General features: G+C 47.1%; 1 protein-coding gene across 1 annotated transcript in view; it reads left to right on the plus strand.

Annotated features, from left to right (window-relative positions):
* BOD1L1 (biorientation of chromosomes in cell division 1 like 1) overlaps positions 1-23,436 on the plus strand; it is a 301,369-nt gene that overhangs the window by 157,296 nt on the left and 120,637 nt on the right. Inside the window, exon 12 of the mRNA XM_069202707.1 lies at positions 10,183-10,252. Within this exon, the coding sequence (XP_069058808.1) occupies positions 10,183-10,252 (70 nt within the window). The remainder of the gene's footprint in view (positions 1-10,182; positions 10,253-23,436) is intronic.

The raw sequence follows: 23,436 nt of genomic DNA on the forward strand, positions 1-23,436 counted from the left end.
TTTTGGTCCCTGTCCTCCAAACCAAGATGGAGGATTTTGCAAGGAGGGGGTCACCTCAGCTCTGGATACCTTAGCGGTGGTCCCAGCTGAGGTGGTCACTCCTCCTTGTTTTCCCGCCAGACTTGCTGCCAATAGTGGGGCTTTGTCCGGGGGTGGGCATCTCCACTAGCTGGAGTGCCCTGGGGCACTGTAACAAGAGGCCTGAGCCTTTGAGGCTCACCGCCAGGTGTTAGTTCCTGCAGGGGGAGGTGTGAAGCATCTCCACCCAGTGCAGGCTTTGTTTCTGGCCACAGAGAGCACAATGGCTCTCACCCTATGTGGTCAGCAACTCGTCTGGAAGTGGCAGGCTGACAGACTGGTCAGTCCTGCACTAGAAGTTTGGCTAAAATACAGGAGGCATCTCTAAGACGTCCTCTAGATGAATCTTTCAATAAATCCAACACTGGCATCAGTGTGGGATTATTGTGCTGGGAAGTTTGATACCAATTAATCATTAATGAGAGAGAGTAGTTACTGTAATAGGCAGGCTTTTTTCTAAGTTTTTGTAATACTGTGATTATTGCCTTGTTGGATGTAAAGGGTAGTGAGCCAGGAGCTTCTGACTTCCCCAGGTTGTAGAACTGTTCAAGAAAAACGTTCTATTCTGGAGACATTGTCCTCTCCACGAGACTGGATGTACAGTAGATCTGCAATAGCTTCCCCTTCGTCCTCCGATTTATAAAGATCATTAAAGAAATGGCATAGGTTTCTGCAGTTTCCTGGGGTTTAGTCAGTAGGACCCACACCTACAGTATTGTAGATAGCTGGTATCATCATTTGAGATTCTCTATGTTTGAGTTGCACTACCTAGAGCCTCTCTGCATTTTCTCCTTATTCATAGTAGCGTAGTCGTGGATGTGCCCGTGCTGTTTTTGCTCTAGAAGTGAAGAGGGAATTCAAAGAGAATTTACTTTTTGTAGGGTTTGCCTTTTGTGTTCCGTGGGGTGTTTAAATTATACTTTAGTCAGGATTTTGATGGTGGATACTAGGCTGCTTTTTCACGTTTATTCTTCTTGACCGTGGCTGTGTCCTTCATCCTAATGCCCCTCTCTGAGGCTTTCACAGCTACCTCCAGGGTTTGTACTGATGACACTGATCCTTTATTCTTGGCGAGGTACATATGAATGTGAACTTGCAATACCTTTTTGTCTTTTAACACCTTGTATCTGGAGATAAGTTTAGCCGCAAGTAAAATACCATGTCCAGAAGCATTTGTGAATAGTCCGACGCAGTTGTTTCCTGAAATCTGTGCTCCGCTATCTAAGATGTAAGCAAGCTTGAGTTGTTGTCGGGTTCAGCTACCTCTATACACCTATTAGGCATCAGTGTTCAATCTCATTATGTAGAAGTGTTCTGTTTCCATTATTGTGGTTAATTGGTCCAAATTTGTCCATAACTAATCCAGTAGCCATGTTCCAGTTGCCTCTGCTAATTATTTGCATCAGGACAGACATCCATCCATGAATACTCTGGATATGCTTAAGAGAACGTCTCTCTTCACCTGGTTGCGCTAGCAGATTGAACCTATTATGAATGATTCATCATGCAGCAAGAACTTTGGGACCATGTATCTCACTTTCTTTGTCAGTCCAACTGCACTGTATGATGATGTTTTTCTGGAATATGTTGCACCTCTACATTTCTACAAGCTAGTCTGGGTGGTGGTATTGTGTGTGGAAGAAGGTGCCACTTAAATACCTCTTCAGAGGCTATGAATCCTGTGACCCTGTTCCTTTTCAGTTTTTCTAATTCTTTTAATGTAGCAAAACTCTTTTGTCATTAAGGTAAAGAATAGTTAGGCAACTAAGGATCATATTTCCAGTGATCGACATTGTCTCTTCTCAAGGAGAAGCAGTAGGGAGGGATTTCAATTGCCTGAAATTTTCATTTGAGGGGTACTCTTTGTGAAGGGGGAGAGGCAGAGAGAGGGTGAAGTACCAGAGGGAGGGATGTCAATAATGGTTGAAAAGGGTGGTTGCTGGGAGTGAGATGGAGGGTGGGTGAGGGGTTAAATGTAATGATGAGAGACCAGATGCACGTCTAATTGACAGTGTTTTGTAGCCAAGCCTAGTGGTATATTGCACATAGAGAAGCATAGTCAATGGGGTGGGGGGGGGGGGGGGGGGAGGAGGATCAGCCGTGGCAGAGGAATTGAGACCGCAAGCTTTAGAACAGGAGGTGTCTTGGTTATTGTTTGGAGACATTGACTCTTGTTAATGGGTAGAATGAAAAGGTTGAAATAGTGAATGGATCTAAAGGCTTTTGCTTAGGGTGACATCTGGCATTGAGTTCAAGTGGCTTGTGCCGCTAGGTGACTTCTTGGTTGTTTCACTGGTGACCTGGGTTTGTCTGTACAGTCAGTCAGAGCTTCTATGACCTGTTCAAGCTACCATGTCCAAATGTCTTTTGAGCTTCCTTCATTTTTTGTTGATGATGTGGCTGAATCTTTGTTAAATTGAGGAGTATTTATTTCACCCTGGGTGTATAGCTGTGGCGATTTCAGTGCTTGTTGGTTCATGGCTCTCTAGAAACCTTTCCAGGTCTTCTGGCTCATATGATTTGCCGTCTATGGTGATATACTTTTGGAGGATTTTGGATGACAATACTTTATGTCCCATTTTTTAACATCTTTATGCTAAGAAAGCCTTCCCTTTTACAGTGGTTACGAAAGAAAAAAAATGCAACATCACAAAATAAAATGATGGACGGAGTGTTGAAACTTTTCAAATACTCACCCCCAGTCATTGATCTGGGTTTAATCCATTTTTATTTTGTTTGCCACGTCACCCCAGTTCGGACCCAGCGATATGCAAATGGCTTCGGGGTAGCTCCCCTCTTCAGCCAGTCTATCTTGAATCCAGTGGTACAGCAAGCAAAGGACCCACATGTAGGCCTACCCTAGCCACTTAATGCGCACATAGCAACATCATAAAATAAAATGGTGAACAGAATGTTGAAACTTTTCAAATACTAACCCCCAGTCAAAGATCTGGGCTTAATCCATTATTATCTGCTTGCCGCGTCACCCCAGTTTGGACCCAGCCATGTGAAAATCAGTCTTGACCCTGTGTTCAAAAGTCTTGCTAAGTGGCCACGGGTGGTGGCATGGTGAGAAAAAGAGCAATGGATTTAACCCAGATCTGTGACTGGGGGTGAGTGTTCAAAATGTTTCAGCACGCCATCCATCATCCTTTTATGTTACAAATGAAAAATATACTGCATAGTGACAGAGTGGTCATCTATTGTGGAGCCATGCCTACCTGTCACAGTGTAAGACCTGTTGCACTTGTTTCTGTCTTAAGAGACATGGTGTTATAGGGTTTAGGTGCACATCTTTTGTTGTGTTCTTCAGTCTGATCCAGTGAGCTTGCTAAAATGCCAGTTGTCGGAAAGTGCCACTGTTTGCATAGTTAACCCCCCCCCCCCCACACACACTTTTTGCCTTATGTTGATGCTAACTTTGATTGAAAGTGTGCTGGGACCCTGCTAACCAGGCTTCAGCACCAATGATCTTTCCCAAAATCTGTACCTTTGTTTCTGCAATTGGCACACCCATAGCACACAGCTAAGTCTCTTGTAAAAGGTACCCATGGTACCAAGGGCCCTGTGGCCAGGGAAGGTCCCCAAGGGCTGCAGCAGGTACTATGCCACCTGGGTTCCCCTCACCAATCACATGTACACTCTTCTTGCAGCTTGTGTGTGCTAGTGGGGAGAAAAAGGCAAAATCGACTTGACACCCCTCTCAGGTTGCCATGCCCACAAACCACTGCCTATGGCATAGATAAGTCATCCCTCTAGTAGGCCGTACATCCCTAAGGCAGGGTGCACTATACCACAGGTCAGGAGATAGCTGCATGAGCAATATGCCCACAGTGTCTAAGTCCATTCTGAGACATTGTAAGTGCAGTGTAGCCATATTGAGTATATGGTCTGGGAGTTTATCATTACGAACTCCACAGTTTCATTATGGCTTCACTGAATACTGGGAAGTTTGATATCAAACTTCTCAGCTCAATAAACCCACACTGATGCAAGTGTGGGATCTATTGAAAAATGCACCCAGAGGACATCTTAGAGATGCCCCCTGTATGATAGCCTGTCCTGGGTGGAGGTGCTTCACACCCCCCCCTGCAGGAACTGTAACACCTAGCAGTGAGCGTCAAAGGCTCAAGCCTCGGGTTACATTGCCCCCAGGGTCCCCCCGCTCCCGTCCCCGCAGAATCTTCTATCTTGGTTTGGAGGACAGGGACCAACAGGGTTAGGTTTGTGCCCCCCTCCCCAAAGGGAGTGGGCACAGGAAGGGTGTAGCCACCCTCAGGGACAGTAGCCATTGGCTACTGCCCTCTGACCCCTGTAACACTCCTAAATCCAGGATTTAAGGGCTTCCCTGAACACGGCTCACCAGATTCCTGGTGACCTGACAAGAGGAAGAAGGACTGCTAAGCTGAAATCCCCAGCAGAGAAGAAGGAAGACGACAACTGTCTTGGCCCCAGCCCTAACGGCCTGTCTCCTGCTTCAAATAAGCTGCCCAAGAACGGTGACGTATCCAGCAGGACCAGCGACCCCTGACAAGCTCCAGAGGACTGCCCTGCACACAAAAGGACCAAGAACACCCTTGGTCAGCGGACCTGTTTAAAGAACAAACAACAACTAAGTACTCCAACTCCACTCCGAATACGTGAGTCCTGAACACTCTGCACCTGATGCCCACAGCCCATGTCCAGGTGGTCCGACCAGCTAGAGGGGATCCCCAGGCGATTCTGAGCAAGTGCCCACCCTGGATTGACCTCTCCACTCCTCCACGGCAACGCCTGCAGAGGGAATCCGGAGACGCCCCTGATAGCGAAAGCTCCAGACGATGATTTCCGACACCTAAAGAGACACTGCACCTGCAGCCCCCAGGCCTTGGAGAACCCGACCTCTGATGCAGCAATGTTCAGCAGGCAGCCATCCTCCCTGTCCAGCCTGTGGTTTGCCCGAGACAACCTCCTGGACTTCGCCTGCAGCCTCTGAATGACCCCCTCATAGAGAATCATTGGAGACCCGACACCTTGTTTGCAACCTGCACCCGGCCGTCCCAGCGTTGCTGAGGGTGTATGTTTGGTGCCTACTTGTGGCCCCCGTGCTCCTCTAAACCCCCAGATCTGCCCTCTGAAGATGCCTGCAGATCTGAAACCAAGTGCACCAGTCTCAGTAGGAGCCCATGTTAATTTTGCCTACATTTTGGCCTCTGCACCCGTCTGGCACCGTGTTGCTGGTGGTGGGTGTTTGGAGTTAACTTGAACACCAACCTGTGGACTTCCTAACCCCTGGAGACTGGAACTTGTAAATGTTGTACTTATCTGCAAATCGATCTAACTTGCCCCCGCCCCAGGAACTGTTTCTTAAAATTGCAACCCCAGGAACTGTTTCTTACAATTGCACTGTCAACTTTTAAAACAGATAATTGACAATATTTCAAAAACTGTATAACTTATCGATTTCAAACAAAGTGCTATTGATACATGTGTGAAATACAAAAATATTGAAGTACTTACCTGCAACTTGGATCTTGTGGTTCGAAAAATAAATTAGGAAAATATATTTTTGCTATATAAAAACCGTTGGTCTGGAGTTGTCAATGAGTGTGTGCTTCTTCTATTGTCTGTGTGTTTACAACATATGCTTTGCACTACCCTCTGATAAGCCCAACTGCACGACAACACTACCCCAAAAGAGAGCATTGGTATTATCTACTTTAGCCTCTGTTAAGCCTCTGGGGAACCCCTGCACTCTGTGCACACTATATTTCATTTTGATATCATTTATACAGAGCCAGCTTCTTACATCAGTGTTTGCCTGATTTCAAAATTCAGAGTCTTACATGCATTGGCACAACCCATGAGTATCGTGGACTCTCCTACTCACCCCAAGAGTATGAAAAGGCCAGTTCTAGAGGTCACCGGTCTGCCACTGCCACCAGACCATGGTTAGAACTGAAAATCCATTTCGGCTGCCCTGCTTTCTAGCCAAGACCAAGCCATCTCCTTTGGCTTTGACCTCCGGTGCATCGAACAGAGACATCGTCTCCATTTTGGTCCGAACCTCGCCTCTGAGTCGACTGCCCACAGCCTCCACGTCAGTGCCAACAAAATCTCACAAACTGAAACCTTTGATGCCGAAACCCACAGAACTGAAATCTTTGGAATACAGAGACTGTAGTCAGCCTTCTGCCACTCCTCCTCATGTGGAACCTATTCTGGAGATTATTTAAGCTTGACAGCACCACCTCCATATTCAAGAAGATACAGGACGCATTGTTGCTTATGTTCCTGTACTGTTAAAGAGGAAGGTGTCCTTTCAGGAAGCCTTGGACACACCTCCACCTCAAAAGAGAAGAACTAAGGACAAGGCCACCAGCCCATCTAGGATGCCTTCTCTTCCACCTCCTCCTCTTTCTGCTCCACCAACAGCCCCTCCTCCACCCACCTCTTCTCTACCTACCTCCCCTCCTCATTCTTCTGTCTCACCTATACCAGGAGATTACACCCCTCATGGATCTCCTTTATTTGTTGGAGAAGATTTGGGAGGGCCACACCATGACCCAAATCCCTGGGACACCTATTATTCTGACCACATCCTTTCCAATGATCCTGACCTGTGCCCTAAACATCTTTCATCACCAGACGACACTGCTTCTTACCAACAAGTAGTGGCCAGACCAGCTGCATTTTACAATGTAGAGCTACACAGAGACCCCATCGAACAGGACTTTGTGTTTGACACAACTCACATCCACAAAAGGAGATATTGAATTCCTCTTAATGCACCCTGGCATGCTCCATCATGCTGATAAAATCTTTAAGGAGCGCATGTGCTCTAGGGTTATCACCTCTAGAGTCAACAAAAAATATAAGCCAGCTCCCTATGACCAAATGTAAAGTAGGTCTCGGGTCCATCCTCTCTCCATTGTCACCAGCACAGCACGAAAATGTTCCAATAGCCAGGCCATTGGGCAACTCACCTCCTCCTTAGGAGAGCTGCCGGCTAAAGAGTTGCTGCGCAAGCAGCCATCCATTGGTGTATCACCAACTCCCAAGCATTGCCAGCCAAATAGGACCAGGCTCACTAGGACGAAAATGAGGAGCGCCTCCAGTTTCTACCGGATGTGCACCTGAAGAGAGGGCAACAAATAGTTGCAGAGGGGCAAACAATTTTCAATAATTTCATCCATTGTGCCATGGACGCTGCAGATAGAGCTGCACGCTGCATTAATACAAGTGTCCTACTCCGAAGACTCGCTTGGCTCTGCTGCTCGGGTTTCAAACCAGAAGTTCAGCAAGCAGTCTATAACATTGCCTTTGACAAGGAGCATCTTTTTGGCCCTCAAGTGGATGCTACCCCTGAGAAGCTAAAGAAGGACACGAAGACGGCAAAGGTAATGTTCTATTATCCAACATGTTTATTGACTGGAGCTCATTACCACTCCCTTAAATATTCCCCCTTGCACTCACAGGCTATCCCACGAGCACCTCGCCTGTCAAACAAGAGGTTTTATCCCTTCTTCTCAAAGGGACCATCAAGCCTGTTCCCTTACAACACCAGGGGTCAAGGGTATACTCCCTATACTTCCTCATTCTTAAAAAGGAGTGCTCTCTGAGGCCTTTTCTCATCCTCAGACAACTAAACCAATACATCCTGTCAGAACACCTTCACATGGTTACTCTTCAAGATGCTTATGATAGCTCTAGATCTCTTTCATATTCCCATCCGCCCTGCACACTGAAAATACCTAAGGTTCGTTATCGTGGACAAACATTACCAGTTCAAAGTCCTGCCTTTCAGGGTCACTACCTCTCCCAGAGTCTTCACAAAGTGTTTAGCAGTAGTTGCTGCACACCTCACAAGAAGAACATCCACGTGTTCCCCCTATCTAGATGACTGGCTTATCAAAGCCAGCACCTTATGGAAGTGCCAATATGGCACCCAGTTGACAGTAGATCTCCTTCACACTCAACTTTTCCAAATCCCTTCTCCAACCCCTCCAGATACAACCTTATCTAGGAGCTCAGAGTTGGGGCTAGCATACCCCAACTCAGCCCGCATTTTCAGTCTCTTCTCCCTCAGTTTCAGGAGAATCATGCATACAGTCAGGACAATTATGCACCTGTTAAGAAGGATGGCGTCCTGCATTCCCATCGTTCTCCATGCCAGACTGCACATGTGTCCCTTACAGCAGTGTTTGTCTTGTCAGTGGTCTCAGTCACAGTGGCACCTGAAAGATCTAGTGTTGTTAAACCACCATTTTCATCGCTCTCTGCAATGGTGCAACACCACCAACATGCTCAAAGGGCGGCCTTTTCTGGACCCTGTGCCTCAGGTCATACTGACCACCGATGCATCACTGACGGGTTGGATAACTCACCTTCAAAACCTCATAGTACAGGGCCTCTGGGATCTCAGTCACCTGTCTCTACATATTGGTTATCTCAAACTTGAGGCAGTGTTTCTAGCCCTGAAACCATTTCTTCATCAGCTTTCTCACAAGGTTGTCTTAGTCCGCATAGACAGTGTGACAACCATGTATTATCTCTGACAACATGGAAGTGGGCTTTCCACCACCACATTCACCTGGTGGTACAGTATCTCCAGGGAAGGACAACAACTTTGCAGACCCTCTCCGCAGGAAGCAGCAACAAGTCCAAGAATGGGAACTCCACCCACAAGTCCTTCAAACATACTGACTCTATTGCCAAAAAAGTTCTCCAAACTTTAGATGTTAAAAGAGCACTCACTTTTTACATTGACAGAACCAAAGAGTTTAGAAAAACTAAACAGCTCTTTAGTAGCCTTTTCCCTACCTCACAAAGACAGTCCAGAATCCAAAAACTGCATCGCTAGATGGATAGTTAAATATATACAGACTTGCTATGCTATAGCTAAGCGGCCATCACCTGTTACTCCTAAAGCACATTCTACTAGGAAAAAAGGTGCCACTATGGCTTTTCTTGGAAATATCCTTATAGCTGACATTTGTAAGGCAGCTACATGGTTTACCCCACACACATTCACAAAACATTACTGTGTGGATGTACTAGCACATCAGCAAGCCAACGTAGGCCAAGCTATGCTACAAACACTTTTCCAGTCAACTGCAACTCCCACAGGCTAGCCACCAGTTTTAACCATCGATTCATGGTACTGCTTTATGGTCTATGCAGAGCATGTGTATCTCCAGCCATACATGCCATTGAATGGAAAATTTTACTTACAAAGTAAGCATCTGCTCGTGACATGTAGTGCTGTAGACTCACATGTGCCCTCCCTGGATACCTGTGGCTGTTCCAGTAACATTATATTTGTAAATATGTAGTCACATTTGTAAGGACATCTTTTTCTCTATACTTCTACACTCCTTTTCTCTCCCGCATGCGGGAAAACAATCTAACAAAGGAGTCCATGCCAATGTGCACTATCACCGATCCCGTGACTCTAAACGTTTCTTCGAAGATAAACAAATTGCACCACTCTGGACCCAACATTAGATGGCAGGAGTATGCAGAGTAGGTGGATCTACAGCAGTACATAACACAAACAGATGCTTACTGGGTAAGTAACATTTTCCATATTTTTTTATTGGAAATGATTGACGTTTAATGGATACTTTGTATCTGAGAAAGATCGATGAAAGCTGAAAGTGAACATAAGGATTGCGAGTTGGACCAGGCAGCTTCATGTCTTCCTAGTTCGGTCAAAATACGTCCTGCATTTATTTGCTGGAGGTGCAACAACTTCTCTTTTTACGAGAATTAACATTGGATTCAGTACTTTTGAGACCACCCTATACCTTTTCCCCAATTACAAATCTGTAGAAAGAATTGTTTTGTGCAGTTTCATCAAATGAGCCAGAGTTGAAAAGAATTAAAACCTGGATGGCCCCCCTGGGGGAGTACGATGTAACCCTAGCGCTAGACTCACTATCACCAACTCTTAATAGATATAAACTTTCTGTACTTCCAGTCATTTTACTTCATCTTCCTGCCCTAAAGCTACTGTGTTTACTTTGACTATGTATGTTTCTGAAATTTGTATATGTAGTCCTTTTCAAACAACTATTGGTAGACCTGTATATTAAGGTTGTATTGTTTATTTTTGTTGTTTAGGACACAGTTGTAGTTGAAAAAAGAAAAAGAGGAAGGCCTAAAAAGCAGCCAGTGCCAACCCCAGAAACTCGTGAGTACTGTTTAACTGCTTGACTGAGATAGGTAATGAACATGTGTTGTAGGAAGTTGGCTCTGTATGTGCTATTTCAAAGTAAGGAATAGCATGCACAGAGTCCAAGGGTTCCCCTTAGAGGTAAGATAGTGGCAAAAAGAGATAATACTAATGCTCTATTTTGTGGTAGTGTGGTCGAGCAGTAGGCTTATCCAAGGAGTAGTGTTAAGCATTTGTTGTACATACACACAGGCAATAAATGAGGAACACACACTCAGAGACAAATCCAGCCAATAGGTTTTGTTATAGAAAAATATCTTTTCTTAGTTTATTTTAAGAACCACAGGTTCAAATTCTACATGTAATATCTCATTTGAAAGGTATTGCAGGTAAGTACTTTAGGAACTTTGAATCATTACAGTAGCATTTATACTTTTTACATAAAACACAATAAGCTGTTTTAAAAGTGGACACAGTGCAATTTTCACAGTTCCTGGGGGAGGTAAAGTATTGTTATGTTTAACAGGTAAGTAAATCACTTACAGGTCTCAGTTTTGGGTCCAAGGTAGCCCACCGTTGGGGGTTCAGGGCAACCCCAAAGTTACCACACCAGCAGCTCAGGGCCGGTCAGGTGCAGAGGTCAAAGAGGTGCCCAAAACACATAGGCTTCAATGGAGAGAAGGGGGTGCCCCGGTTCCAGTCTGCCAGCAGGTACGTACCCGCGTCTTCAGAGGGCAGACCAGGGGGGTTTTGTAGGGCACCGGGGGGGGACACGAGTCAGCACAAAAAGTACACCCTCAGCAGCGCGGGGGCGGCCGGGTGCAGTGTGTAAACACACGTCGGGTTTCCAATGGTTTTCTATGAGAGACCAAGGGGTCTCTTCAGCAGTGCAGGCAGGCAAGGGGGGGGCTCCTCGGGGTAGCCACCACCTGGGCAAGGGAGAGGGCCTCCTGGGGGTCACTCATGCACAGAAGTTCCGTTCCTTCAGGTGCTGGGGGCTGCGGGTGCAGGGTCTTTTCCAGCCGTCAGGACTTTAGGTTCAGGCAGTCGCGGTCAGGGGGAGCCTCGGGATTCCCTCTGCAGGCGTCGCTGTGGGGACTCAGGGGGGACAACTTTGGTTACTCACGGTCTCGGAGTCGCCGGAGGGTCCTCCCTGAGGTGTTGGTTCTCCACCAGTCGAGTCGGGGTCGCCGGGTGCAGTGTTGCAAGTCTCACGCTTCTTGCGGGGATTTACAGGGGTCTTTAAATCTGCTCCTCTGTAACAAAGTTGCAGTTCTTTTGGAGCAGTGCCGCTGTCCTCGTGAGTTTCTTGTCTTTCTTGAAGCAGGGCAGTCCTCAGAGGATTCAGAGGTCGCTGGTCCCTTGGAAAGCGTCGCTGGAGCAGGTTTCTTTGGAAGGCAGGAGACAGGCCGGTAAGTCTGGGGCCAAAGCAGTTGGTGTCTTCTGTTCTTCCTCTGCAGGGGTTTTTCAGCTCAGCAGTCCTCTTCTTCTTGTAGTTTCAGGAATCTAAATTCTTAGGTTCAGGGGAGCCCTTAAATACTAAATTTAAGGGCATGTTTAGGTCTGGGGGGTTAGTAGCCAATGGCTACTAGCCCTGAGGGTGGGTACACCCTCTTTGTGCCTCCTCCCAAGGGGAGGGGGTCACATCCCTAATCCTATTGGGGAATCCTCCATCTGCAAGATGGAGGATTTCTAAAAGTTGGAGTCACTTCAGCTCAGGACACCTTAGGGGCTGTCCTGACTGGCCAGTGACTCCTCCTTGTTATTCTCATTATTTCCCCCGGCCTTGCCGCCAAAAGTGGGGCCGTGGCCGGAGGGGGCGGGCAACTCCACTAGCTGGAGTGCCCTGTGGTGCTGGAACAAAGGGGGTGAGCCTTTGAGGCTCACCGCCAGGTGTTACAGCTCCTGCCTGGGGGAGGTGTTAGCATCTCCACCCAGTGCAGGCTTTGTTACTGGACTCCGAGTGACAAAGGCACTCTCCCCATGGGGCCAGCAACATGTCTCGGTTGTGGCAGGCTGCTGGAACCAATCAGCCTATACAGATAGTCGGTTAAGGTTTCAGGGGGCACCTCTAAGGTGCCCTCTGGGGTGTATTTTACAATAAAATGTACACTGGCATCAGTGTGCATTTATTGTGCTGAGAAGTTTGATACCAAACTTCCCAGTTTTCAGTGTAGCCATTATGGTGCTGTGGAGTTCGTGTTTGACAGACTCCCAGACCATATACTCTTATGGCTACCCTGCACTTACAATGTCTAAGGTTTTGCTTAGACACTGTAGGGGCACAGTGCTCATGCACTGGTGCCCTCACCTATGGTATAGTGCACCCTGCCTTAGGGCGGTAAGGCCTGCTAGAGGGGTGACTTATCTATACTGGCATAGGCAGTGAGAGGCTGGCATGGCACCCTGAGGGGAGTGCCATGTCGACTTACTCATTTTGTTTTCACCAGCACACACAAGCTGGCAAGCAGTGTGTCTGTGCTGAGTGAGGGGTCTCCAGGGTGGCATAAGACATGCTGCAGCCCTTAGAGACCCTCCCTGGCATCAGGGCCCTTTGTACCAGAGGTACCAGTTACAAGGGACTTACCTGGATGCCAGGGTGTGCCAATTGTGGAATCAAAAGTACAGGTTAGGGAAAGAACACTGGTGCTGGGGCCTGGTTAGCAGGCCTCAGCACACTTTCAATTCAAAACATAGCATCAGCAAAGGCAAAAAGTCAGGGGGTAACCATGCCAAGGAGGCATTTCCTTACACAACCCCCCCCCCCCCCAACGAAAGAGGATGAGACTAACCTTTCCCAAGAGAGTCTTCATTTTCTAAGTGGAAGAACCTGGAAAGGCCATCTGCATTGGCATGGGCAGTCCCAGGTCTGTGTTCCACTATAAAGTCCATTCCCTGTAGGGAGATAGACCACCTCAACAGTTTTGGATTTTCACCTTTCATTTGCATCAGCCATCTGAGAGGTCTGTGGTCAGTTTGAACTAGGAAGTGAGTACCAAAAAGGTATGGTCTCAGCTTCTTCAGGGACCAAACCACAGCAAAGGCCTCCCTCTCAATGGCACTTCAACGCTGCTCCCTGGGGAGTAACCTCCTGCTAATGAAAGCAACAGGCTGGTCAAGGCCATCATCATTTGTTTGGGACAAAACTGCCCCTATCCCATGTTCAGAGGCATCTGTTTGCACGATGAATTGCTTGGAGTAATCTGGAGCTTTTAGAACTGGTGCTGTGCACATAGCTTGTTTCAGGGTGTCAAAGGCCTGTTGGCATTCTACAGTCCAGTTTACTTTCTTGGGCATTTTCTTGGAGGTGAGTTCTGTGAGGGCTGTCACAATGGATCCATATCCCTTCACAAACCTCCTATAGTACCCAGTCAAGCCAAGGAATGCCCTGACTTGAGTCTGGGTTTTTGGAGCTGCCCAGTCCAGAATAGTCTGGATCTTAGGCTGGAGTGGCTGAACTTGGCCTCCACCGACAAGGTGTCCCAAGTAAACCACAGTTCCCTGCCCTATCTGGCATTTGGATGCCTTGATAGAGAGGCCTGCTGATTGCAGAGCCTTCAAAACCTTCTTCAGGTGGACCAGGTGATCCTGCCAGTTGGAGCTAAAGACAGCAATATCATCAAGATAAGCTGCACTAAAGGACTCCAACCCAGCAAGGACTTGATTCACCAACCTTTGGAAGGTGGCAGGGGCATTCTTTAAACCAAAGGGCATAACAGTAAACTGATAATGCCCATCAGGTGTGGAGAATGCTGTTTTCTCTTTTGCTCCAGGTGCCATTTTGATTTGCCAGTACCCTGCTGTTAAGTCAACTGTACTTAAGAATTTGGCAGCACCTAATTTGTCAATCAGCTCGTCAGCTTTAGGAATGGGATGGGCATCTGTCTTGGTGACAGAATTAAGACCTCTGTAGTCCACACAAAACCTCATCTCTCTCTTTCCATCTTTGGTGTGAGGTTTGGGGACTAAGCCCACTGGGCTAGCCCAGGGGCTGTCAGAGTGCTCAATTACTCCCAATTCCAGCATCTTGTGGACTTCCACCTTGATGCTTTCCTTAACTTGGTCAGACTGTCTGAATATTTTGTTTTTGACAGGCATGCTGTCTCCTGTGTCCACATCATGGGTACACAGGTGTGTCTGACCAGGGGTTAGGGAAAAGAGCTCAGCAAACTGTTGCAGGACCTTCCTACAATCAGATTGCTGTTGGCCAGAGAGGGTGTCTGAGTAGATCACTCCATCAACTGAGCCATCTTTAGGGTCTGATGAGAGGAGATCAGGGAGAGGCTCGCTCTCAGCTTCCTGGTCCTCATCTGTTACCATCAACAGATTTACATCAGCCCTGTCATGGAAGAGCTTAAGGCGGTTCACATGGATCACCCTCTTGGGGCTCATGCTTGTGCCCAGGTCCACCAGGTAGGTGACCTGACTCTTCCTCTCTAGCACTGGGTAAGGGCCACTCCATTTGTCCTGAAGTGCCCTGGGAGCCACAGGCTCCAGAACCCAGACTTTCTGCCCTGGTTGAAATTCAACCAGTGCAGCCTTTTGGTCATACCAAAACTTCTGGAGTTGTTGGCTGGCCTCAAGGTTTTTACTTGCCTTTTCCATGTACTCTGCCATCCTTGAGCGAAGGCCAAGTACATAGTCCACTATGTCTTGTTTAGGCTCATGAAGAGGTCTCTCCCAGCCTTCTTTAACAAGAGCAAGTGGTCCCCTTACAGGGTGGCCAAACAGAAGTTCAAAGGGTGAGAACCCTACTCCCTTCTGAGGCACCTCTCTGTAAGCGAAAAGCACACATGGCAGGAGGACATCCCATCTCCTTTTGAGTTTTTCTGGGAGCCCCATGATCATGCCCTTTAATGTCTTGTTGAATCTCTCAACAAGGCCATTAGTTTGTGGATGATATGGTGTAGTGAATTTATAAGTCACTCCACACTCATTCCACATGTGTTTCAGGTATGCTGACATGAAGTTCGTACCTCTGTCAGACACCACCTCCTTAGGGAAGCCCACTCTGGTAAAGATACCAATGAGGGCCTTGGCTACTGCAGGGACAGTAGTCGACCTAAGGGGAATAGCTTCAGGATACCTAGTAGCATGATCCACTACTACTAGGATGTACATATTTCCTGAGGCTGTGGGAGGTTCAAGTGGACCCACTATGTCCACACCCACTCTTTCAAAGTGGACCCCCACCACTGGAAGTGGAATGAGGGGGGCCTTTGGATGTCCACCTGTCTTACCACTGGCTTGACAGGTGGGACAGGAGATGCAAAACTCCTTAACCTTCTGGGACATGTTGGGCCAGTAGAAGTGGTTGACTAACCTCTCCCACGTCTTGGTTTGTCCCAAATGCCCAGCAAGGGGAATATCGTGGGCTAAGGTCAGAATAAACTCTCTGAACGCCTGAGGCACTACCACTCTCCTAGTGGCACCAGGTTTGTGATCTCTTGCCTCAGTGTACAGGAGTCCATCTTCCCAATAGACCCTATGTGTTCCATTTTTCTTGCCTTTGGGCTCTTCAGCAGCTTGCTGCCTAAGGCCTTCAAGAGAGGGACAGGTTTCTTGTCCCTTACACAACTCTTCCCTTGAGGGTCCCCCTGGGCCTAAGAGCTCAACCTGATAAGGTTCCAACTCCATAGGCTCAGTTCCCTCAGAGGGCAGAACTTCTTCCTGAGAAGAGAGGTTCTCTTTTTCTTGTTGTGTTGCAGCTGGCTTCCCAGCTGACTTTCCTTTTCTCTTGGTAGGCTGGGCCTTTCTTCCAGACTCCAGCTCTACTTTTTCACCCTGTGCCTTGCACTGTGCCCTCGTCTTGACACACACCAGTTCAGGGATACCCAGCATGGCTGCATGGGTTTTCAGTTCTACCTCAGCCCATGCTGAGGACTCCAGGTCATTTTCAAGCAAACAGTCTACTGGGATATTTGAGGAGACCACCACCTGTTTCAGTCCATTGACCCCTCCCCACTCTAAAGTTACCATTGCCATGGGATGTACTTTAGTTTGATTGTCAGCATTGGTGACTGGATAGGTTTGTCCAGTCAGGTATTGGCCAGGGGAAACCAGTTTCTCTGTCACCATAGTGACACTGGCACCTGTATCCCTCAGGCCCTCTACACTTGTCCCATTAATTAAGAGCTGCTGCCTGTATTTTTGCATGTTAGGGGGCCAGGCAGCCAGTGTGGCTAAATCCACCCCACCCTCAGAGACTAATGTAGCTTCAGTGTGACACCTGATTTGCTCTGGGCACACTGTTGATCCCACTTGGAGACTAGCCATTCCAGTGTTAGCTGGAGTGGAGTTTGAAGTGGTATTTTTCTTGGGACAGGCCTTGTCTCCAGTTTGGTGTCCAGACTGACTACAGCTACGACACCAGGCCTTTTTGGGATCAAAGTTTTTACCCTTGTACCCAGAATTGTTTTGTGAAGAGGCTCTGGGCCCACCCTCCTGTGCAGGTTTTTGGGGGCCTGTAGAAGACTCTTTACTATTTTTGTTTTTGGCTGTCTCACCACCTTTTCCCTGGGGAGGTTTTGTGACCCCTTTCTTTTGGTCACCCCCTGTGGAAGTTTTGGACACCCTAGTCTTGACCCAATGGTCCGCCTTCTTTCCCAATTCTTGGGGAGAAATTGGTCCTAGGTCTACCAGATGCTGATGCAGTTTATCATTGAAACAATTACTTAATAGGTGTTCTTTCACAAATAAATTGTACAGCCCACCATAATTACTTACACCACTGCCTTGAATCCAACCATCTAGTGTTTTTACTGAGTAGTCTACAAAGTCAACCCAGGTCTGGCTCGAGGATTTTTGAGCCCCCCTGAATCTAATCCTATACTCCTCAGTGGAGAATCCAAAGCCCTCAATCAGGGTACCCTTCATGAGGTCATAAGATTCTGCATCTTTTCCAGAGAGTGTGAGGAGTCTATCCCTACACTTTCCTGTGAACATTTCCCAAAGGAGAGCACCCCAGTGAGATTTGTTAACTTTTCTGGTTACACAAGCCCTCTCAAAAGCTGTGAACCATTTGGTGATGTCATCACCATCTTCATATTTAGTTACAATCCCTTTAGGGATTTTCAACATGTCAGGAGAATCTCTGACCCTATTTATGTTGCTGCTACCATTGATGGGTCCTAGGCCCATCTCTTGTCTTTCCCTTTCTATGGCTAGGATCTGTCTTTCCAAAGCCAATCTTTTGGCCATCCTGGCTAACTGGATGTCCTCTTCACTGGAGTTATCCTCAGTGATTTCAGAGAGGTTGGTCCCTCCTGTGAGGGAGCCAGCATCTCTGACTATTATGCTTGGAGTCAGGGCTTGAGAGGCCCTGTCCTCCCTAGATAGGACTGGTAGGGGGGAATCATCCTCCAATTCACTATCCTCATCCTCTGTGTTGCCATCCTCAGAGGGGTTGGCCTTTTCAAACTCTGCCAACAGCTCCTGGAGCTGTAGTTTGGAAGGTCTGGGGCCCATTGCTATTTTCTTTATTTTACAGAGTGACCTTAGCTCCCTCATCTTAAGATGGAGGTAAGGTGTGGTGTCGAGTTCCACCACATTCACATCTGTACTAGACATTATGCTTCTAAAAGTTGGAATACTTTTTAAGAATCTAAAAACTAGTTCTAGAATCTAATTCAAACTTTTACCAAACTTTTAAACTCTAAAAGGAAATGCTAACAGGGACTAACACAAGGCCCTAGCAGGACTTTTAAGAATTTAGAAAAATTTCAAATTGCAAAAATCAATTTCTGATGACAATTTTTGGAATTTGTCGTGTGATCAGGTATTGGCTGAGTAGTCCAGCAAATGCAAAGTCTTGTACCCCACCGCTGATCCACCAATGTAGGAAGTTGGCTCTGTATGTGCTATTTCAAAGTAAGGAATAGCATGCACAGAGTCCAAGGGTTCCCCTTAGAGGTAAGATAGTGGCAAAAAAAGATAATACTAATGCTCTATTTTGTGGTAGTGTGGTCGAGCAGTAGGCTTATCCAAGGAGTAGTGTTAAGCATTTGTTGTACATACACACAGGCAATAAATGAGGAACACACACTCAGAGACAAATCCAGCCAATAGGTTTTGTTATAGAAAAATATATTTTCTTAGTTTATTTTAAGAACCACAGGTTCAAATTCTACATGTAATATCTCATTTGAAAGGTATTGCAGGTAAGTACTTTAGGAACTTTGAATCATTACAGTAGCATTTATACTTTTTACATAAAACACAATAAGCTGTTTTAAAAGTGGACACAGTGCAATTTTCACAGTTCCTGGGGGAGGTAAAGTATTGTTATGTTTAACAGGTAAGTAAATCACTTACAGGTCTCAGTTTTGGGTCCAAGGTAGCCCACCGTTGGGGGTTCAGGGCAACCCCACAGTTACCACACCAGCAGCTCAGGGCCGGTCAGGTGCAGAGGTCAAAGAGGTGCCCAAAACACATAGGCTTCAATGGAGAGAAGGGGTGCCCCGGTTCCAGTCTGCCAGCAGGTAAGTACCTGCGTCTTCGGAGGGCAGACCAGGGGGGTTTTGTAGGGCACCGGGGGGGACACGAGTCGGCACAAAAAGTACACCCTCAGCAGCACGGGGGCGGCCGGGTGCAGTGTGTAAACATGCGTCTGTTTTCCAATGGTTTTCTATGAGAGACCAAGGGGTCTCTTCAGCGGTGCAGGCAGGCAAGGGGGGGGCTCTTCGGGGTAGCCACCACCTGGGCAAGGGAGAGGGCCTCCTGGGGGTCACTCCTGCACAGAAGTTCCGTTCCTTCAGGTGCTGGGGGCTGCGGGTGCAGGGTCTTTTCCAGCCGTCGGGACTTTAGGTTCAGGCAGTCGCGGTCAGGGGGAGCCTCGGGATTCCCTCTGCAGGCGTCACTGTGGGGGCTCAGGGGGGACAACTTTGGTTACTCACGGTCTCGGAGTCGCCGGAGGGTCCTCCCTGAGGTGTTGGTTCTCCACCAGTCGAGTCGGGGTCGCCGGGTGCAGTGTTGCAAGTCTCACGCCTCTTGCGGGGATTTGCAGGGGTCTTTAAATCTGCTCCTCTGTAACAAAGTTGCAGTTCTTTTGGAGCAGTGCCGCTGTCCTCGGGAGTTTCTTGTCTTTCTTGAAGCAGGGCAGTCCTCAGAGGATTCAGAGGTCGCTGGTCCCTTGGAAAGCGTCGCTGGAGCAGGTTTCTTTGGAAGGCAGGAGACAGGCCGGTAAGTCTGGGGCCAAAGCAGTTGGTGTCTTCTGTTCTTCCTCTGCAGCGGTTTTTCAGCTCAGCAGTCCTCTTCTTCTTGTAGTTTCAGGAATCTAAATTCTTAGGTTCAGGGCAGCCCTTAAATACTAAATTTAAGGGCGTGTTTAGGTCTGGGGGGTTAGTAGCCAATGGCTACTAGCCCTGAGGGTGGGTACACCCTCTTTGTGCCTCCTCCCAAGGCGAGGGGGTCACATCCCTAATCCTATTGGGGAATCCTCCATCTGCAAGATGGAGGATTTCTAAAAGTTGGAGTCACTTCAGCTCAGGACACCTTAGGGGCTGTCCTGACTGGCCAGTGACTCCTCCTTGTTATTCTCATTATTTCCCCCGGCCTTGCCGCCAAAAGTGGGGCCGTGGCCGGGGGGGCGGGCAACTCCACTAGCTGGAGTGCCCTGTGGTGCTGGAACAAAGGGGGTGAGCCTTTGAGGCTCACCGCCAGGTGTTACAGCTCCTGCCTGGGGGAGGTGTTAGCATCTCCACCCAGTGCAGGCTTTGTTACTGGCCTCAGAGTGACAAAGGCACTCTCCCCATGGGGCCAGCAACATGTCTCGGTTGTGGCAGGCTGCTGGAACCAGTCAGCCTACACAGATAGTCGGTTAAGGTTTCAGGGGGCACCTCTAAGGTGCCCTCTGGGGTGTATTTTACAATAAAATGTACACTGGCATCAGTGTGCATTTATTGTGCTGAGAAGTTTGATACCAAACTTCCCAGTTTTCAGTGTAGCCATTTTGGTGCTGTGGAGTTCGTGTAAAACAGACTCCCAGACCATATACTCTTATGGCTACCCTGCACTTACAATGTCTAAGGTTTTGCTTAGACACTGTAGGGGCACAGTGCTCATGCACTGGTGCCCTCACCTATGGTATAGTGCACCCTGCCTTAGGGCGGTAAGGCCTGCTAGAGGGGTGACTTATCTATACTGGCATAGGCAGTGAGAGGCTGGCATGGCACCCTGAGGGGAGTGCCATGTCGACTTACTCATTTTGTTTTCACCAGCACACACAAGCTGGCAAGCAGTGTGTCTGTGTTGAGTGAGGGGTCTCCAGGGTGGCATAAGACATGCTGCAGTCCTTAGAGACCCTCCCTGGCACCAGAGGTACCAGTTACAAGGGACTTACCTGGATGCCAGGGTGTGCCAATTGTGGAATCAAAAGTACAGGTTAGGGAAAGAACACTGGTGCTGGGGCCTGGTTAGCAGGCCTCAGCACACTTTCAATTCAAAACATAGCATCAGCAAAGGCAAAACGTCAGGGGGTAACCATGCCAAGGAGGCATTTCCTTACATGTGTCAAAGCACGTTTTGTTTCCATTTCAGTGCTCACTTTCTTGCTCTGTGATCTAAAAAGATTGTATGTTGGTTCATTTGAAGTGACTTGTTGGAGCTACTCAACTTGTTTACACATCATTTACATTGCAAAGCATTTTTGCGTCCTTTTCTTGGGGTTTCAAATGTGGGCTTTTCACACATTCCTTCATTTAAAAATGGTAGCACCAGTTAATTGCATGAACTTACAGAACTAGCATACTGAAAAAATGGGAACCATCATCTATCTGGTTTGAGTAGAAAGCCATATTATTATTTATATAATGAGTGACATTGTCTTAAGTTCACTTCACCCACCTGGCATGTTAGGAGTGTTCATGCAGAATAACGAAAGAACCTCTGCTATATGTACTACCTTTTAAAAGGACAAGCTATTTCCATCTTTAAGCTTAGTTTGTTGCAATGAATCATTGGTATCCAAAGGGGCGTTTTACTCTTAAATGTCCCTTGGAACTCTCAAACTTTACTTGTGAAGGGCTAATTGGCAGGGGGTTTAAGTCCATTGCGGAATCAGTGGTCTCCAATATAGAAGAAAGAGCAAAATCTGGAATTTAAGAGTAGTACATTTGTTATCTTGTAAATGTGTATATTTTTAGGGAAGTCGCTCATGCATAGAATGAAATACACTGCCCATTTTAGTCTGCTATTTATAAATGTCGCTTTTGCACTACAGCAATTTCTCTCTGGTCTTAAAAACGTATAAAACAATTACCCTGTACTACCAAGAAATTATGGTTGCTAGGTGAGTGGAAACGCATAGAGTAAAGTCATAGATTCTAGCCCCTTGAAGTTTATGTTTGCGCTTGAATCTTTAACAGAATTGATAATCAATCTATATTTCATTTGAGTAATTTTTATTGTGACTAGTCTTATTTCAAATCCTTTAACTAAAGATATAAAATGAGAGAATTTCCTACCGTCTTTCCTTTTCTAATGCTCTCTCAGAAGCAACTATTGGCAATGTGGAAGGATAGAGAGCATTATGTTCGATGGCATGTGTAGCTGCTGATACACATGCTTTGCATATGTCCGCTATCTAGTGTTGAACTCAGAGTGTTACAAGTTGTTTTTCTTCTAAGAAGCTTTTTCGAGCAACGAGATCGAGTGACAACTCCTCTCGGTGATAGTGTGCATGGGCATCAAGTCCTTTGTTAGATTGTTTTCTTTCTGCTGTCAGGTTCAGACATGTTCCCTCTCACTCCGGTAGGTCTTGGTTCAGTACTATATGAACCTCTCTATCTTTTCTCTAAACGTTGTATTGTTTTTTGATCGTATTTTCTGACTATACTCAATCCGATTGTATCATCAGGATCGATAAAATATCCTTTCGGACAACTGCGCCCTTCCCGGGCCTACTTCAACACAGGCTGATGGATCAGACTCTGTTTCGCTTTTGCCCTCGGTACCATGCCAGGTTCCCCTACACGACCAACCCTCGGTGTGCAACCTCTGCCTCTCTCCCGATCTCAAGGAGGAAACCTGTGAGGCGTGTTAATCCTTCCGCTCAAAGAAAACTCTGCAGGATCGAAGAGCGCGTCAGTTAGAGATGGCATCCAAGTTGACGGAACAAACGCCTGACCTTTTCGGTGAGGAACAAGCTCAGACTGCAGTTTCCATTGCAGATTCTGATTTCGATCGTGACTCCAGTGGGGACAGCCAAGTGACTCCAGCAGCGCAGTGTGTGAGTACACCAGCTCCTTCCCATCACCAAAAACCATCAGAAAAAATCATCACAACTGGTCTTGGGTCCGCCACTGCTTGCCCGCTATGGTCGGACCCGAAAGATACATCTCGATGACCAACCCTCTGGTTCAGCATCGAAAAAGACCAAAATGCATTTGGCGTCAACCGAACAGCGTTCCACCCCTGTTTCGGGATCGACTCAAGAGTGGAGGCTTCCACCTCAGAGCCAAAACACCCAACATCCATTTTGGAGCTGAAACAACTTCTATCCGTTTCGGAGCCAATATTCTCAGCCCTTTTAAAACATTTGGTCTCCAAGCTTTCGGAGCTCAAACCTATGGGGAAAAAATATGCTCCAACTGCAGAAGAATCATTAGACATTAGGCCCATACTTGAAGTGATGGATGATAAACAGCGCAAAATCCAAATCCATAAGGCTACTGGAAGGATTATTGCTTCTCCTCCTTCTACAATTAAAAGGAAGCTATCTTTCCAAGAGACTTTGGAAGCTGGGCCTTCACCTGACCAGATTTTCAAACAAAAAGAGAAACCAAAGGCAGTACATCAGCCTTCACCACCACATTCTCCTTTGCTTCCCACTTCTCCACCACCTGATACTCCACCACGTTCACCTACACAATTTTCTACAAATTCTCCTGTTTCTTCACATGGAGATGAATGTAGACCCATGGAATATTTATGTCCCAGACCCTATTCCATCTAATGATCCTGATGTATAACCCACTAAGCCATCTCCACCTGAAGACACCATGGCCTATAATCAGGTCGTTGCTAGGGCAGCTGCATATGACAATGTGTAGTTGCACTCAGATCCCACAGCGGATGGTTTTTTATTTAACACTTTCTGCTACACAAGGAGTACCAGTGCCAAGCAATTCTCCCAGACATGCTTAAACATGCAGATGACATTTTTAAAAGGTCAGTAAAGGCTAGGGTACTTTAACCAAGGGAGG

Source organism: Pleurodeles waltl, chromosome 1_2, assembly GCF_031143425.1.
Source record: "Pleurodeles waltl isolate 20211129_DDA chromosome 1_2, aPleWal1.hap1.20221129, whole genome shotgun sequence".
NCBI lineage: Eukaryota > Metazoa > Chordata > Amphibia > Caudata > Salamandridae > Pleurodeles > Pleurodeles waltl.